This window comes from Artemia sp. Qi Xiang Cuo, chromosome 11 (genome assembly GCF_049724085.1).
Source record: "Artemia sp. Qi Xiang Cuo chromosome 11, ASM4972408v1, whole genome shotgun sequence".
NCBI lineage: Eukaryota > Metazoa > Arthropoda > Branchiopoda > Anostraca > Artemiidae > Artemia > Artemia sp. Qi Xiang Cuo.
Window position 1 is genome coordinate 18,354,374 of NC_142804.1, and position 16,232 is coordinate 18,370,605.

At 34.3% G+C, this 16,232-nt stretch overlaps 1 protein-coding gene across 1 annotated transcript in view; it reads right to left on the minus strand.

Moving 5' to 3' along the window:
* l(2)34Fd (nucleolar protein 10 lethal (2) 34Fd) overlaps window positions 1–16,232 on the minus strand; it is an 81,052-nt gene that overhangs the window by 26,890 nt on the left and 37,930 nt on the right. The window contains exons 6-8 of the mRNA XM_089097096.1: window positions 13,648–13,882; window positions 10,788–10,907; window positions 9,245–9,550 (exon numbers count right to left, since the gene is read on the minus strand). Of these exons, the coding sequence (XP_088953222.1) occupies window positions 9,245–9,550; window positions 10,788–10,907; window positions 13,648–13,882 (661 nt within the window). The remainder of the gene's footprint in view (window positions 1–9,244; window positions 9,551–10,787; window positions 10,908–13,647; window positions 13,883–16,232) is intronic.

The window sequence follows — 16,232 nt, forward strand, 5'->3', positions numbered from 1 at the left end:
GTTCTAGTGCCCTTTTTAAGTGACCAAAAAGATTGGAGGGCAACTACCCCCTCCCCCCCCCCCACACACACTCCTTTTCCCCCAAAATTGTCCAATCAAAATTTAGATATAGCCATTTTGTTGAGAAGTCTGAAAACTGTGACTTTGGAGATAACATGGCACCCGCCCCCAGCCCCTGGGGATAGTCTTTAATTTATAAAATTTGCCCATTGTTTACGTATAGTATTCGTTATTGGGAAGTACACAGAAATGTTACGGGGGTAGGATTTTGAGCTTGGGGTGGGTTTCCTCGGGGATGATTTTCCGTGTGGAGGGAAATTTCTGGGGATGAACTTTCCAGGGAAAATGTTACACTGGGGGGATTCGACAGGATGCCCATGCGAAATTCTTTTTATTTGTCTTACTTTCTCTTTGCCAACTCAATTTCGCATGGGAGATGTTCCGGGGAAAATGTTTCAGCGTGTTTGGATTTCCAAGAAATAATTTCCACGGCGGGGGGGGGATTTCCGGAGCAATCGGAAAAACGATTAGAAGTTAGTCTTTTTCAAATGAAAGCATGCTAAGTATAAACTTTCAGGCTGAATTTTCTGCAAGTCATTTTACGACGGGGAGGGGGGAATTTACAGTGAGGACGGAATGATCTAGAAGGAATTTTAGTTGGGGGTGTATTTTACACGGGAGAAACTTTCCACGGAGGAGTTTCCCGAGAGAAAATTTTCCATGGATGGTGAGCCAGATTCAACAGCATTATTTGAGAAACAATTATTCCGTATATGAAGGGGTTGCTCCCCTCCTCAAAACCATGCTCTTTATGCTAAAGTTTGACTGAATAATTTTTATGTCGTATTTACAAATAATTTTAAAATCATGAATTTCTTAAATTCTGGTAAAGATATAACCCCAGTTACTCGCCAAAGAGGGGTTTATCAAATACCATGTGACTGTGGCCATTTTTATGTAGGTACAGCCAATCAAAATTTAGAGAAACGCCTGCAACAACACAAAGATGACATAACTAAAGCTTTAAATTCTAATAGTACAAATATTTCCTTCGATTCGGCTTTAAGCAGTCACATATATGATAACCCTAGTCATAAAATGCTTTTTCAAGAAACTTGCCTTATTAGCAATGATTTAGGCATAAAACAGATTGTTCGTGAGGCAATTGAAATTAAAATCAAAATAAATAGTAATATTTCTTTAAATAGAGATTTGGGGGAATATTCACTTAATGCCCTATGCACAAATCTAATTAAAAATGATTTAACTAATTATATTAAAAAACCAGTAAATAACTCCAGTCAACCTATTACGAATAGACCATCTAGGTTAGCTGCCGAGATTAGCTTTAAAATCTTGTCTGTAAGTATTTTAATTCCATATGAATGAATTGTTCTCTGTCTACTTCGTTTGGAGTACCAGTCCTGGTTGAACTTCCTTGAAGTAATGATATTAGGGCTGTTTTAAAATAGTTTTTTAAAAAATGTTTTATTTTTAATGATCGAATTTTAATTTAAGTTTCTTTTATATTGTTTTTTTTCTCTTTTTCTGTTTTTCTGAGGATGGCCCGTGGATATAGAGTTGAAATATTCACTTAATGTTGCGTTCCACTGTCTTATATAAAAATTTCCCTGTTGTTCTACTTATTTGTTTATTGCTGCTATATAATATTGGCTGTCATACCAATAGGTAGTTCCAAGCAAAATGGTAATTCGACACAGTCTCATTAAAAGTAAGCAATCGATATATATATATATATATATATATATATATATATATATATATATATATATATATATATATATATATATATATATATATATATATATATATATATATATATATATATATATATATATATATATATATATATATATATATATATATATATATATATATATATATATATATATATATATATATAGGTTTGTCAAAGCCATTTTGAGTCTCCGCAAAGTGAAAAATTATAAGCAATGAAAGTTGTTTTTCGATCCATAGTTGACGTTTTAGTACATTGTTCCCGTAGAAATTACCTCTAAAACAATATCTGGGGTGCATGTATTATATATGTATATATATATATATAATATATATATATATATATATATATATATATATATATATATATATATATATATATATATATATATATCACGAACGTTTGCTCATGCAAACGTTCACCTAGTTGTTGATGGGTCTTACCAATGTAAATTATTCCACATGAATATGGGATTCTTTAGAAACCACCATCCAGTACAGGGCCAGTTTTATCCTTTCCTGAGTTGAAAGTGCTCAGTTTTTTGTTCGGTTTTCAAAGTGATAGAAAGATTTTTTTTTATGTTTTCCTAGTTTATTGCCAAGTTTTAATAGACTTATTAGACTTATAGACTTATAGTACAAAACTTCAATAGATAAGTCCCTCAGATTAAAAAATAGCAATGACAACTTTGATTCGGCATTGGCTTCGCATATTTTCGTAAATCCGACCCATCTAGTTCTTTTTGACGAGGCAACCTTAATATAAACTGTAAATGGCGTTCCACAAACTTTTAAAGAGATAATTGAGATAAAAAAAAAAATAAACCAAAACTTGGGAATAAATAGAGATACTGGAGATATTTCATAAAGCCCAATTTACGACAGTTTAATTTTGAAGGACTCAATCAATATTTTCACCCGGTATAACTTAAAAGAACCTATTTGCATATCTAGTGTAAAAAGAAAATGTAGACCAACTAAAACTATTGCAAAGCAAAAAATTCTTGCCCAATCATCTTGGTAAATTCTTTTTCATTGATTCCTGCCTGGTTTTTATTCAGTGTCTGTTCTGTCTTTGTAGGGTAAACTTCGAAAGGTTAGATTTTCGTTTTTTTTTCTTTGTCTTCTCTTTTTTTTTTGTTTATCACTGAGGACGACTTGGCGGAGGTCCTTGTCGAAAAATAATTTAAATGGTTTGAAAAAAGTAATTGGAAGAAAGCTGATGTTCCTCTTTATGCGTTTACACTAACAAGGCTGCTGTCTGCTATACAAGTTCCCTATCATCTGCTTCAGAGCTCTATACAAGGGAATTGCAAAAAGGACCTGGATTGCTATTATAATCAAATAATTAAATGTTTAAAAGATGCCGAGGTAGTTGCAGTGCCGCTGCAACGTGTTAGACGTGGTACGCAAAAACCTATTTGGTCTTTAGATCCTAATTTAAAAACTTTGAAAAATAAAGCAAATTTTTGGTTAAAAGTTTGGAATGAATGTGATAGACTGCCCTGTGGTATTGTTTCTGACCTTAAGCGTAAGACCCGCAGGGAATATGAAAAATATCTTAAGTCTATGCGTTATCGTGGTATGGATTTTCCAGTGTCAAAGAGAGAATGGCGAAAAGTTATTAATTCTGAGTCGATTAGAAGTGATGTACCAAATAGTGATTGTCTTCCTGCATCTGCTTGGCATGACCATTACTCGTCTATATTTTCTAATGTTAATTACCGTGTGCATTCTTTGTATTCTCATTCTCTTTCTGCTATTTTTAGTACCCCTCTATCTCAGCGTCTCTGTGTTCCCATTTCTCTTTCATCCGTAATTGAAGCAATTCAGAAAATTAAATAAGATAATGTTGATAATGATAGTATATCTATATTTCACCTTTTATTAGAAGGCTCCCCCCTTATTAAGAATATCCGTAGACTTCTTCAGATGTGAATTTGTTCCTCTAGTGTACCTAAGTTTTTTGTGTGGTACTGTCTCTTCAATTTTAAAGAAGGGGAATTCTCCTTTTATTTGCTCTTCTTACCGACCTATTACTGTCTCTTGCACTTTTACTAAAGTTCTTGAGCATGTTTTAATACCTTTTGTGACTAATAATATGCTTGAGAGAGATAACCAGTTTGGATTTAAGCCCGGAGTAGGTTGTCAACACGCACATCGTGTATTATCATCTTTGCTCCTTGAAAATTCTTCTAAGGGAAGGAGTATATTTTTTTGTACTTTAGATCTATCAAAAGCTTTGGATAGTGTATGTCATAGTCAGCTTTTTTCTGCTCTTCGTGGTTGCGGTGTCAATCTATCGGTTATTTTGCTTCTTCGGTACTGGTACACTAATTCTTTTCTTCGGCTGAAATCTGTGCCTGCATCTAATATTAAATTGAAAAGAGGTTTAAGGCAAGGTGGAGTTTTATCTCCAACCCTTTTTAATTTGTGTATTTCAGGAGTTCTGGCAAAGATTTCGGCTACCTATCTCTCCGTTTTTCTGATGTTTCCTACCTGGCTTACGCTGATGATCTGCTTCTTATAAGCTGTACTAAAACTGGTTTATCTAACATGGTTTCTCGTGTTGCTACTTCTTTTTCAGACATAGGTCTTTCTCTTAATGTAGATAAATGTAAATTTCTTTCTTTTAATAATATTTCTAGTACTTCCCTTCGTGGCTTTACTATCCCTCTCGTAGATTCTCTTCGATGGCTCGGTATTTCTATTACTAATAGTCTTCAGAGCTTGCGCCAGCGCAGTCTCAGATATTAATATGAAAATTAAATTAGGATATGCTAAGATTGTTGCCAATAGAGGTAAATATAATAAAGTCGCGTTAGCCAAGCTCTACTCAACTTTTTGTGACCATTCAATTCTTTTTGCTTCTGGAATTTTTCTCCTTCTGAAGAAAATTGAGTTAAAAAGAATCCGGATTAATTATTTTAGATTTTGTAAATTTTTGTTGTTTCTTCCACATTGGACCAAAAACTAGGTAGTAACTAATAAATTTCGCTTTCCCAATATTACTAAAAAACAAAAAGCACCACACAGAAAACTTTCAAGTGCAGTTCATATGAGCTTTACTATGCACTATCACATTACCAGGTTTTTTTCTGTTGCACGTTCTTTTTCTTTTGTGTCTTTAATTGTTTTTCTCTGTTTCGTCATTCTAAATTTTAGAACTGTAAAGAGTGAGTAAAAATCCAATGATGATAATATTAATGCCTGCTTATTAGATTCTGCAAGTTGTCAGTTTTTTTTTTTTTTTTTTTTTTTTTTACCTCCTTTAACGTTATTTTTTTTTGCTCTAGTTTGTTTTAAATTTTTATTTTTTACACTGTAATTTGGTAATTTTTGATTTATATATTGTCTTGTGTCGCATTTTTTGTGTTTTTCATCGTGATACTCCACGTATTGTACCTCTGTATAGTGTGGGTTAAAAATAAATAATAATAAAATATTTGCTTATATTTTGTCTTCTTCAAGGTTTACGATAGGCCGACAAAATCCTCGTTTTTTCACCCTTTTTGATGTTATTTTTCATGTTGTTAGCTTCTATTCTCTCAGAATCTCATTCGTAATGTATAGTCAGTGTGGTCTAAGAATGTATTTATATATATATATATATATATATATATATATATATATATATATATATATATATATATATATATATATATATATATATATATATATATATATATATATATATATATTAGGGTGGTCCTTATTTTTCAAAGTAGGATTTCTTCAGCAGACACCCCCTAATCTTGTTTCTATTCTTAAAATACCACAGAATCCCAAAAAAGAGCCAAATATATTGACATTAAGAGGTTCCTACCAGAGGTTAAAGTTTTTGGTTGCTGCATGCTTATTGCGCATTGCTCAATGCTGCATGTCTTGCACAGTTTTCAACAGTCAACATTACACTATAGTATAGCATGGTAGCTTTCTGAACTGCTGGACTTATTTACTTATCTATCTGCAGGCTTCCCACAATGCATTTCAACAGAGGACGCCATTTTAGTTGTATGCAATGTGAGTGAAAATGCAAATTTCAGTTTTTTTTAGTTTTATGAACTGCAATATATTAATTATGCTTCACACCGATACAGGTAACTTTGTTAATCCGATATATGGTTTCAGATACACTGACACTGACGCATCAATGAGTGACAGCATGGACTTCATGGTTTGTACAAGTGACAGTACTGATGCAATATTAAAACCAACAACAAGAAGTGAAACAGATATATGGCTCATCAGGCAATTATCAGACACTCTGATTTCAACAAAACTACCGTCGAAGAAGGAGGTCATGGCGCTATTTTATCACTACAAGCAAGTGACGAACAAGACAGTCCGTGAAGTGGCACATTCCACAGCCAATGACGTTCTTGCAGTTTGGGCAAGGCACACATTCCAACGAGGCTCAAGAAACATGTGGTAAACAAAATTCAATGTCTCTTTAAGCAGTATGACAACCTGAAGAGAATTAAAGAAAACAAAGCTAAGCGTTCTGAAACACTGAAAAAGAAGGAAGAAGAGTGGGAACTGGGCCTGGACGTTTTGTTTGACATTGCCCACGCCAACGCAATGGAGATGATACGCATTCAAGAAGACCGTAAGTTTCCGTTAGCGCATCGGGAACCAGGATGCCATGGAAAGATAGGCATTGTCAACAAGGTCTTAGAAATGAAAAGAGCATCATCTCAGAAAAGGAAAGAATACCATGACATAAGAATTGAGAAGGAGAGGCAAGAAAGAACAACAAGAGAAAAGAAAGTGACACTGGAATCATCATCTGACAGCGACACTGACAGCAAAAAAGGTCAAGAAATTAAAGACCGTGAAACAGAAGATATGAAACCGTCAACCTCAGCAAAACGTCAAAAAAGAGGACGAGTATACATATTGGATGACAAAATGTCAGCATGTCTGGATGTGGCTAAAGTTAGTGACAGAAGTGCTGCATTACTTCTTGTTCCGACTATGCAACACCTTGTTCATGATCCTGGTGAAAACAATGTCAATCGCTCTTCAATTCGTAGAGACAGGATGAAGCGGCGCCAGGCAATAGCCGAAAATCTACGACAGGAGTTTAAACCAACAGTTCCTCTAACTATTCACTGGGATGGAAAACTCCTAGAGGATATCTGCAGCCGGCAGATTGTCGATCGCCTTCCAATTTTGGTCTCCGGAGCAGGTGTAGATCAGCTTCTTGATGTTCCAAAGCTAGCCTCGGGAACTGGCCAAGCTTCTGCGGCAGCAGTTTTTGAAGCAGCTGTGGCTTGGAACATTACAGATAATGTAAAGTGCATGTATCTTGACACCACATCTTTCAATTCCGGTCCAAGAAATGGTGCTTGTATCCTTCTGGAACAAAAACTTGACAAGGACATGCTTTGGTTTGCTTGTCAACATCATATTTTAGAAATAGTCTTAGAAGCAGTGGTTCTTGATTGCCTTGGTCCTAGCAAAGGCCCAGAGATAACAATTTTCAACCGGTTTAAGAACACCTGGCAGTTTATTAAAAGAGCAGACTTTCAGACAGCTTCATCAGATGAGGGTGTGTTTACAGCTGTTTCACATGTAATCACAGATATCATAGCATTTGCTGAGATGCAGACACTACTGTATCAACCCTGTGATGATTACCGTGAGCTTTTGGACTTGACAATCATATTCCTCGGTGGCACGCCATCTAAGGGAATCTCGTTCAGAGCTCCAGCTGGGCTGCATCAAGCAAGGTGGATGGCAAAGGCCATCTATGCACTAAAGATCTGGATGTTCAGAAGTCAGTTCAAACTCACGAAAAGGCAAGAAAAGGCTCTTGCTGATATTTATCAATTCACTGTGATCATCTACGTGAAAGCATGGTTTCAGGCATCGTCAGCACCATCAGCCCCTCGCATTGACCTCCAACTTCTAAAGGACATCTACAGCTACAGAAAAATATCAGAATTAATATCAGAAACTGCCTTGAACAACATAATAAGACACCTACGGTACTTATCAGAGGAATTGGTGGCACTTGCCTTCTTTGACAACAAAGTATCCAATTACACCAAACATAATATGGTTACGGCTCTGCAAACATCAGCAGCAGAGCACCCTCTGAAGAGGATAACAGTGGACCCGTTGACACTCGGGGAGAAGAAGTTAGAAAACTTTGTCACGCAGAATACCAACAGATTCTTCAGCATTACCGGACTGTCTTTATCATTCCTAACTAAGAACATTGATCTGTGGTCAGTTGAAGAAGACTACCAGACAGTTAAAAATATAGTGCACAGCATGAGGGTAATCAATGACATTGCTGAACGTGGTGTTGCACTGATGGATGACTATAACAAACTGCACACAACATCTGAAGAACAGAAACAGTTCCTGTTGCTAGTTGTTAAGGAGTACCGACAGCATTACAGTGATCGAACCAAAAAGACACCGATGAACCAGTCTGAAGCCCATATGTGAACTGTGTAGTTTGACAATTGAAGTGACTTATTGAAGTGACAATTGAAGGCTGCTATTACTATTGCTGGACACTATTGCAAATCAATCATTTTCTGTTTAGTGTAAAGCAACTCAACAGTAATTTTTTATATTATTTAATTAAACGGCATTATTGTGCGCTTTTTTTTTTATCAAAGATCACTTACAAATTTATAATAGTTATTGTACGGACCTCTGAAACTGAAAATAATGCTAAAATGTGTGTTTATTTTTAAATTATAGTCATAATGGAATCATTTCAGACCGTGCCCCATAAAAAAAGAGTAAAAAAAAATTTTTCCATCTCTTAAGGACCACCCTAATATATATATATATATATATATATATATATATATATATATATATATATATATATATATATATATATATATATATGAATTTACGTGCACTGGGATTATTGGGAAGAAAGACATATTAAGAGCTTGGACTGCTTAAGCGTTCTAAACTTTATAATCAACCTCAATTAATCCTAAGACTTATATTAGATTACAGTTTCCGCGTTTGGCATCCGGAATGCAGTTTCAGGTGCAAAGCTTTCCACAAAAATGGCTGACTCCTGTTTTCAAAAAGCTTTTATCATAAAAAGAGAATATTCTTCTCTATTTATATAGCAAATTCTTCGTTATTTACATATAAATTAGAATTTGCATAGCTGCTCATTTATATCTATATATTTTTATAGAAAAAATCTATTTTTATATAATTAAAAAAGAAAATTCATTCCTCCAAAACATATAAAAGTAAGATTCTTCCAACATATTCACCCAAGTAAATTACTTCCGCTAATAAAAAAAAAAATGTTTTTTTTCTACTTTTCACTTTCTCTTTAAGCTCAGTTTTTCTCAGCCAAATCAGAGTCGTCAACAACTTTGAAGTGTCGCGTCTGCTTGAAAGCTAAATTTTCAAAGCAAAGCTATAGAAAAGACAAATGTTGTTGCTGGAAAATTTTGCATCTCTTTGCATATTTAAAAAAAAAATCACTTACCGTGACTTGAACTCGGTTGGCTCGTTCCTCATCAATCTTTTCACTAATCTTTTTCTTCTTGAACTTTTCAAGGGAGAATGGATCAACCAAAGATTTTGCTTTCTTGTAAAGTCTAAGATCCATAAAATAACCATGCATATATGCACGCAACATCTCACTTCCAATCAAGTGTGAAAGCCCAAGTTCCTCTAGATCTTTAGCTGTAACAAATTTGTAATCATCATAAACTGAAGTGACATTGGTTTCTTCTAATTCTTCTGTAAGGTTGTCTAGGAAACTACACCAACTGGGAGCAGGACCCAGAGACTAAAATGATAAAATCACGAACATATAAAATCGGAGGCAACTAATTGCAGATAAGTCAGAGGCCAAGCTCAATAGAGATATCACTCTGATAAGCCCTTACTAATCATGTAAAATAATTTGATTTTTTTTTATTGGTTTATTTATGCAATATTTATTCTTTTGAATGTGGCTTATGGTGTATTTTTTATGGTGTATTTTTTTCACCTTGTATTTTTTTTTATGGAAGCTTACTTTTCTAAACGTGCCCAACCATTGATTAAGACTGTGGCCAAAACAAACCCGTGGCCAAGTGTTTGTTTTGACAAACATTTTTGAACAGTTTTATTTTAATTTTTTGGAAAATATTAACATTTGTTTATTACTTTTAGCAGTTGTTGGCTGCTTAAAAATTGACGCAAGAAGTATTTTAAAACAACTTTCACATTCTTGTTTTATTGACTAAATAGTAGATCAGTGACCCTTTAGATAGATGGCACTTTCCGCCATCGCTACCCTTCGATTTGACTGAGAAATTTACAAGGAGGCAAACATTCATGTAGCTGATGACAATGTAGTTAGATAAAAGTAGCTCTGATCTAAAATGGGTGATCTAAAATTGTCGTTAAAATATGATCTAAAAATGTCAATAAAATGTGATCTAAAATTGTCATTTAAATCAGGTAATAATGAAACAACTGTACGCTACGACAGCGTGCGCTCCCCTTTGGTTTAGCTTATAGAAATAGAAGAGCTGTAGTGAGAGCTAATATGTTCTATCTTCGGAACACTTCCGTTTATTAAGAAATACTAATATTTATACACGGAACAGCTTTACTGGCAATATAAATCTAGAAACAAGTTACGATGAAATAACTAATCTGTTTTCACAAAAATTGACCGAACTGAATCTAATCGTTTTTTTTTCACAGTTAACTGCAATGAGTCGAAGAGCAAATCGTACAAATCGTATTACCATTTGACAATCGTAATTCAAATCGTATTATGATTTGAATGGATAAATCGCACAAATTTTTTCCGAATATATTTTCATATTCTGATTAGATCACACGAACTATTTAATCTTTGCATATTTACGCTTCTGTATTTTGATCTTATTATCCGAATTTTCTATAACATAATATGAAAAGAGTAGAAAACTGATACAAAATTTGACAATTCTCATTAGATGTCTGCATACATCGAAGTAAGAACAGTTGATATTTGTCAACTATTGAAATGGATTACTTTTAAATCTTACAGGTATGTAATATGTCAGCATCTTCTTATCCTCGTTGGCCAAAAACATCATACCAGTATCAGGAACAAGGCAAAAGTCATTAAAATCTGCCTTTGCTTCAATTGAACAAAAAGGCTTGCCCTGAAAACAAAAACAAAATGCAACAACATAAATCACGATAAATATCAAATTTGACTCTACAAATATCCCTGATTTTAAAGGGGTGTTGTACTAGTATAATGAAGCAAATATTATTTTTAGTGGTCATGCATCGTAGCCAAATCAAAGCAGAGACAGTAAGGCTGAGGTCTGAAAGATGACATGTTGTCAAGCGAAAACGACCAAGAGCCGTCACAATATCAGTTCCGGCTGATACTATTAGTACTACTAACAACTCACTGTAGCACCAAGCTGCCTGAGGCCAACACAGCAACGTACACTCCTCCTCCATCCCAATTAGTTCAAAACATCCCTCTTTGTATCCTCCCAAGAAGTTCCCATTTCCCTTAAATGTTTCCTCCCGACATCTTTTGGCCCTAGACGGTTGGCCGACATGGACACTCTTTGGTAACCTGTCATTTTTGAGCCGTAGAACGTGTCCTAGTCATCTCAATCTTTCTCTTGTTAAAGCCGTAGAAAGCGGGATTGAACATTTTTCGTACAGCTTACTATTTGAGATACGGTCAGTCAGCAGAGTACCCAAAACATTCCGCAGGTAATATTCCGGAAAACATCTAGCAATTCCTTCTCTGTTTTTCGGATAACATATCTGATCTAAAGTAATTTTTTCTAGAAAATTTATCCAAAAAGCCTCCTTTACGACATATCTAAAAGCGAATTTTCCACCTTTAATTCGGAAAGAGAACGAACCGAATATTCACCAATATGAAGAAATACTCTTCATTGGCGGACAGGGAGTCTGGCCACGGAAGTGGAACTCATCTCCCGTCAGAAGCAAGCTTAAGAACATCTATTACTTTTTGGGTAAAAGGCCGACGAGCTACAGAAATTTATTGGCTATTACAAGTCATTAGGGTGGATAATTTTTAATTATACAAACAAAAAAAATGTTCCGATTTAATTTTAGTATACAAAAAAAAAATTTGTGGGCCAATTTGGTGACGCACGAGTCTTGACATGGCTATTATTTTTTTATTCTAGCCTTGCCTAATATTCGGTACTTTTATTTTCAAAGATATGGCTCATATATTTTAATATTTTTATTAAATTTAATACAATTTTATTTGAAGCGACTTCATATTAAGGATAAAAAGGCTGAAGATACTACACAGCCATTCCTGGCGCAAGGGGTATCGAAATGGAGTTTCCGTTGCTGGATCTCTTTTACAGGGATACATTGAAAGCCTGTATACCAGCCCTATGGCAGCAGGAATCGATCCCTACTGCCCCGTATTCCCAAGTAGAGCCACCACCACAGTGGTACCATATGGAAAAACCTTATACTACTACACGTCAAATGCCACTAAAATTATTAAGCGAAACCCGTGAAGATGTATGTTTTTATGAGCAGAATTATTGTGCTTCTTCTTATTGCCATAGTTTGAGTTTGAGCCTTAAGCTCAAACTCAAACTATCGGTACAAATTAGTTGCTTTTTTGTCCAGAAAGAAAAGATGCATTGAAATCACTTAATATAGTGGTATTTGGTATCTTTAGTATTCAGAAGTCTTTAGAAGAGATGCAAAGAAAGACATCCGAAGACCGGGCTCTTCAAGGGCAAATGCCTAAACCGCATAATCCAGTCTTTTTAACAAAAATTCAAATTAGATAATTGGCTACCTTTCCATGGATATTAAGAAATGGTCAGTTTTACATTTCACGAAGCTAGAATATATAAGGCAGAATCAAATTAAAAAAGATTAAATGGGGGAAGAGGATGAATCAGATTTTTGTGTCTTTTGAGGTGACCTTAGAGACCATCCGTAAAAAAAAAACCCATAAAATTTATGCTAAAGAAATACAAATAATTACGATGGATCTTAGGCAACCTTCAAACAAAGGCAATAACTTCTGAATTTATAATCTAAGGATTTCTTCTCCAAATAAAGATTAAAGATTTCCTCAAACAAAGGTTATTCTTTGCTTTACTGTCTGTTACCATATAGTTACACATAATGATATGGCGTTTTTTTATCGGTAATAATTAATGGCGACCAAATTTCCACTATTATCCTTTAAAATGACGTTTTTAGTTTAAAGAAAAAGAAAGAATCTACCTTTGGCACCTACTTTTTCTGGCGCTTTTGATATAAGCGCTGTAAGTCCCTCATCCCCCCCCCCCCCTCACCCGAGATCTGGCCCTAGAAACAGGCAACCAAAAGAAGCACAAATATCTGGTTATGAGTGATTTTGATTCATCCAAAATTGGATTTGATACCAAAGTAAAATAAGAAAACAAATATCAGAATTAGAAAAAAAGTCCAACTAAGATTTCGTTTTTCTATAACACTTTGATCACAGGAAAGTTCACGCTAGTTTTCTCCTATTTAATTTAAAATAGTCATCATTTTATAGTCGTAATTAGCTCTTAACAAATTAATTTAATAAATCAAAAATTAAATGAAAAAGTATTCTTTACCAGTCAATTAAAATATTCAAGGTCAAACTAAAAAGTATTCCTTTCAATATATAGAATACCATTGTAATTGAGTTTCCTGCGGGGCTCCACTGACCTTAGCTTCCCTCCTCCCTGGATATTCCTGTGCAGTGCAGCATTGATATAAGTTCAAAATTGTATTCAAGGAAATAGCTTTAAGAATGAAAACCCTATAAATTTGATATCGACACCCTTTTCACATGTGATCATCAAAACATTAGACCAGTCCAGCCTTTATTATTGTTTACCTATACACATAACCTACCGTATCTTTATCCCAGTATCTTAAGACCCTTGAATCCATAGATGCGACCAAATCATGACCTTGATAAGGATGGAAAGTCAATTTTTTTATCTCCTTCCCATATTGATGATCTTTGACAGTGAAAGGCTTATCACTTCGAATATCGTATAGTAATATTTGTCCAGTTGAAGTACCTACACCCATGACCATTGAGTCTTTGAATTTAAGCGATGTGACTGCAGCTAGACTGGTTATCCTTAAAAATAAATATAAAATAAATTAATAAATAAAATTATCTTTTATCTTGCTTTGTATAATTGGTGAGTGCCGTAACCCATAGCCAATAATGTGAGGTTATAAAACTCGTAGCTGAAGCCAATATTTCTAAAAAGGATTGAAACAATTAGAGTCCAGTTGGTGTCCGATCATTAAGTGAGAGTATATCGTGTTTTTTCTCACGGTAGGGGTTTCAAATTGGGACTTAAGGAAGTGTTTTTTTTTGGAAGGGGGATGTGCGTGTGAAAAAGAGAGTTACAATTTTATGTTAGAAGGAATTTGCCCATACTCTTTGGCTTAACCTACGATGTTCTGACAGCACATAATGCCCTGCCGCGCTTAGCGTTCGGTCTGATTTTAACCAGTGGTGACGTCTTCAGCCTACTCCGGCTTAGAAACTAATATCAAAGACCCTGTAGAGGTTTTTGGTTTTCTTCTGGTGACTGACCTTAAGTTTAATTTTTACATATCTAAGGTTATTAAATCGACAAGTCTTTTTGTTAAAATCCTTTTTGCCAACTTAAAAAATTCAGCATTCTGGAGACTATTTTAAGAACCCAAGTTTGACTGTCACTTGCATACACTTGCCCTTTTGGCATCCAAGTCTCAGTAAAGATCGACATCTAAAACAGAGGGTAGTCAAAAAGGACTCAATTATTCTTGGTTCTTCCTTTACTTCTTATGAAGATGGCCCAAATCAGTTTCATCTGACTTCCTTGAAAATACGACATTTCCCTTGAAAATGGGACTTTCACAGTCCCATCTTCCTTCCCTACCAAGACTGCTTGGCAACTAAATACCATACTATACCGACTAGAAAGAATGCCAGTAGACTTTTGCTTCAAGAAAATTATTTTTTGGCGACAGAGAGACATCGTAGTTCCTTTGTAGAGTATTTTATTGCAGTATTTAATTGTCTGATAGTTTAAAGCATTTTAATGCAACATTCGATAAAATATTTCGTAAAGTATCTAATTGCAGCATTTTGCTGTCTAATCGTTTCAAGTATTCTATTCCAATATTTTATAATATTCCTTGTGCATAATTTAATATAAAAAAAAAGTTTATGCACTGGAATATTTTGCGAGTAGTATTTTATAACTACTGATTCTATTTTTTAACGTTCTCCGAATTGCTTACTGAGTTGACCTTAAAAAAGTACTTGCTACTTTTTTTTCTATTTTTGCTGCTCCTTGCATTATTGAACTCTCTTTCTTTCAATACTAATGTGCTCTTGTTAGCTTAAAGGTATTTTGGTGAATAAACATATTCTATTCTATTGAAGATACTGACGTTTCCCGGCTTCTTCTTTTATTCATTATGTTAGTCTCAATTCTTTTCAAAGCCTTTTAAAACAGTGCCTAGGTACTAATTTTGGTAAAACATCAAATTCAAAAAGCAAAGTTTAAGTTTTAAAATATATCAAAATTTTAAATCCCAATTCCCCCCCCCCTGTATTCTTGATAGAAGACTGTAAAGACAGCGGAGGACATGCGTAGCACCCCCTTTCTACAAATAAAAGAATATATTCAATCCATTTTTTTATAAAAATTTAAAGACAAAAGACCGATAGAAGTAAAGACCGAAGTTGAAACTCAAAACGAACAAAAATAACTTTTTCGCCTATTAGACTACGCCAGATATATCTAACACAAACTAGCCCAACTAACACAAATAAACTGATTCGTGATGTTTCCCCATATCAGTAGACTTCTAAAAACTAGCGCTTTACTGAAAACACAAAACCGATCCCCAAAACTCTTCGGAGCAAAAATTCTATGACGAGTCTGGACAAAACAAAGACTAATTTATAAATCCCTAAATAAATTTTCACCAGTCACGACATCGATAACTTTTAGTATCAAATTATAATTGTCTAAAAAACTCTAGTAACCTCAAGTTTCAATAAAGCACTATTTTTTTGGATTCTGCAGATATTGGAAAATATCAGGCGTCAGGATATTTGACCTAATTTTCTAGATGTACCTAGCTTCCTTGGCGAAACAATAATTTTTGTTTACTTTAAGTTAGAACTTTGCTCTTTATCTTCGTGAGAAAAAAAAATTATCTTTTAATTAATTTTTCTTCGTTTTTTTACATGTACGCAATAAACTTTACTAAAAGAGCTTTGTTTAACTAGGGTGATAGAACTAAAGAAGCAAAAATGACTTTTTTTAAAGGCATTGAATTTAAGTTTTATTTCTCGCGCCCCTTAAGTTTTCATAATAGACATGTTCGACTTAGTCACGTAAATAAAAAGTCCGAAGGGTTCATCATTATTGCAACTTTTAAGAATTTGTGTATGATAAAATTCAATTATTTTCATAAGA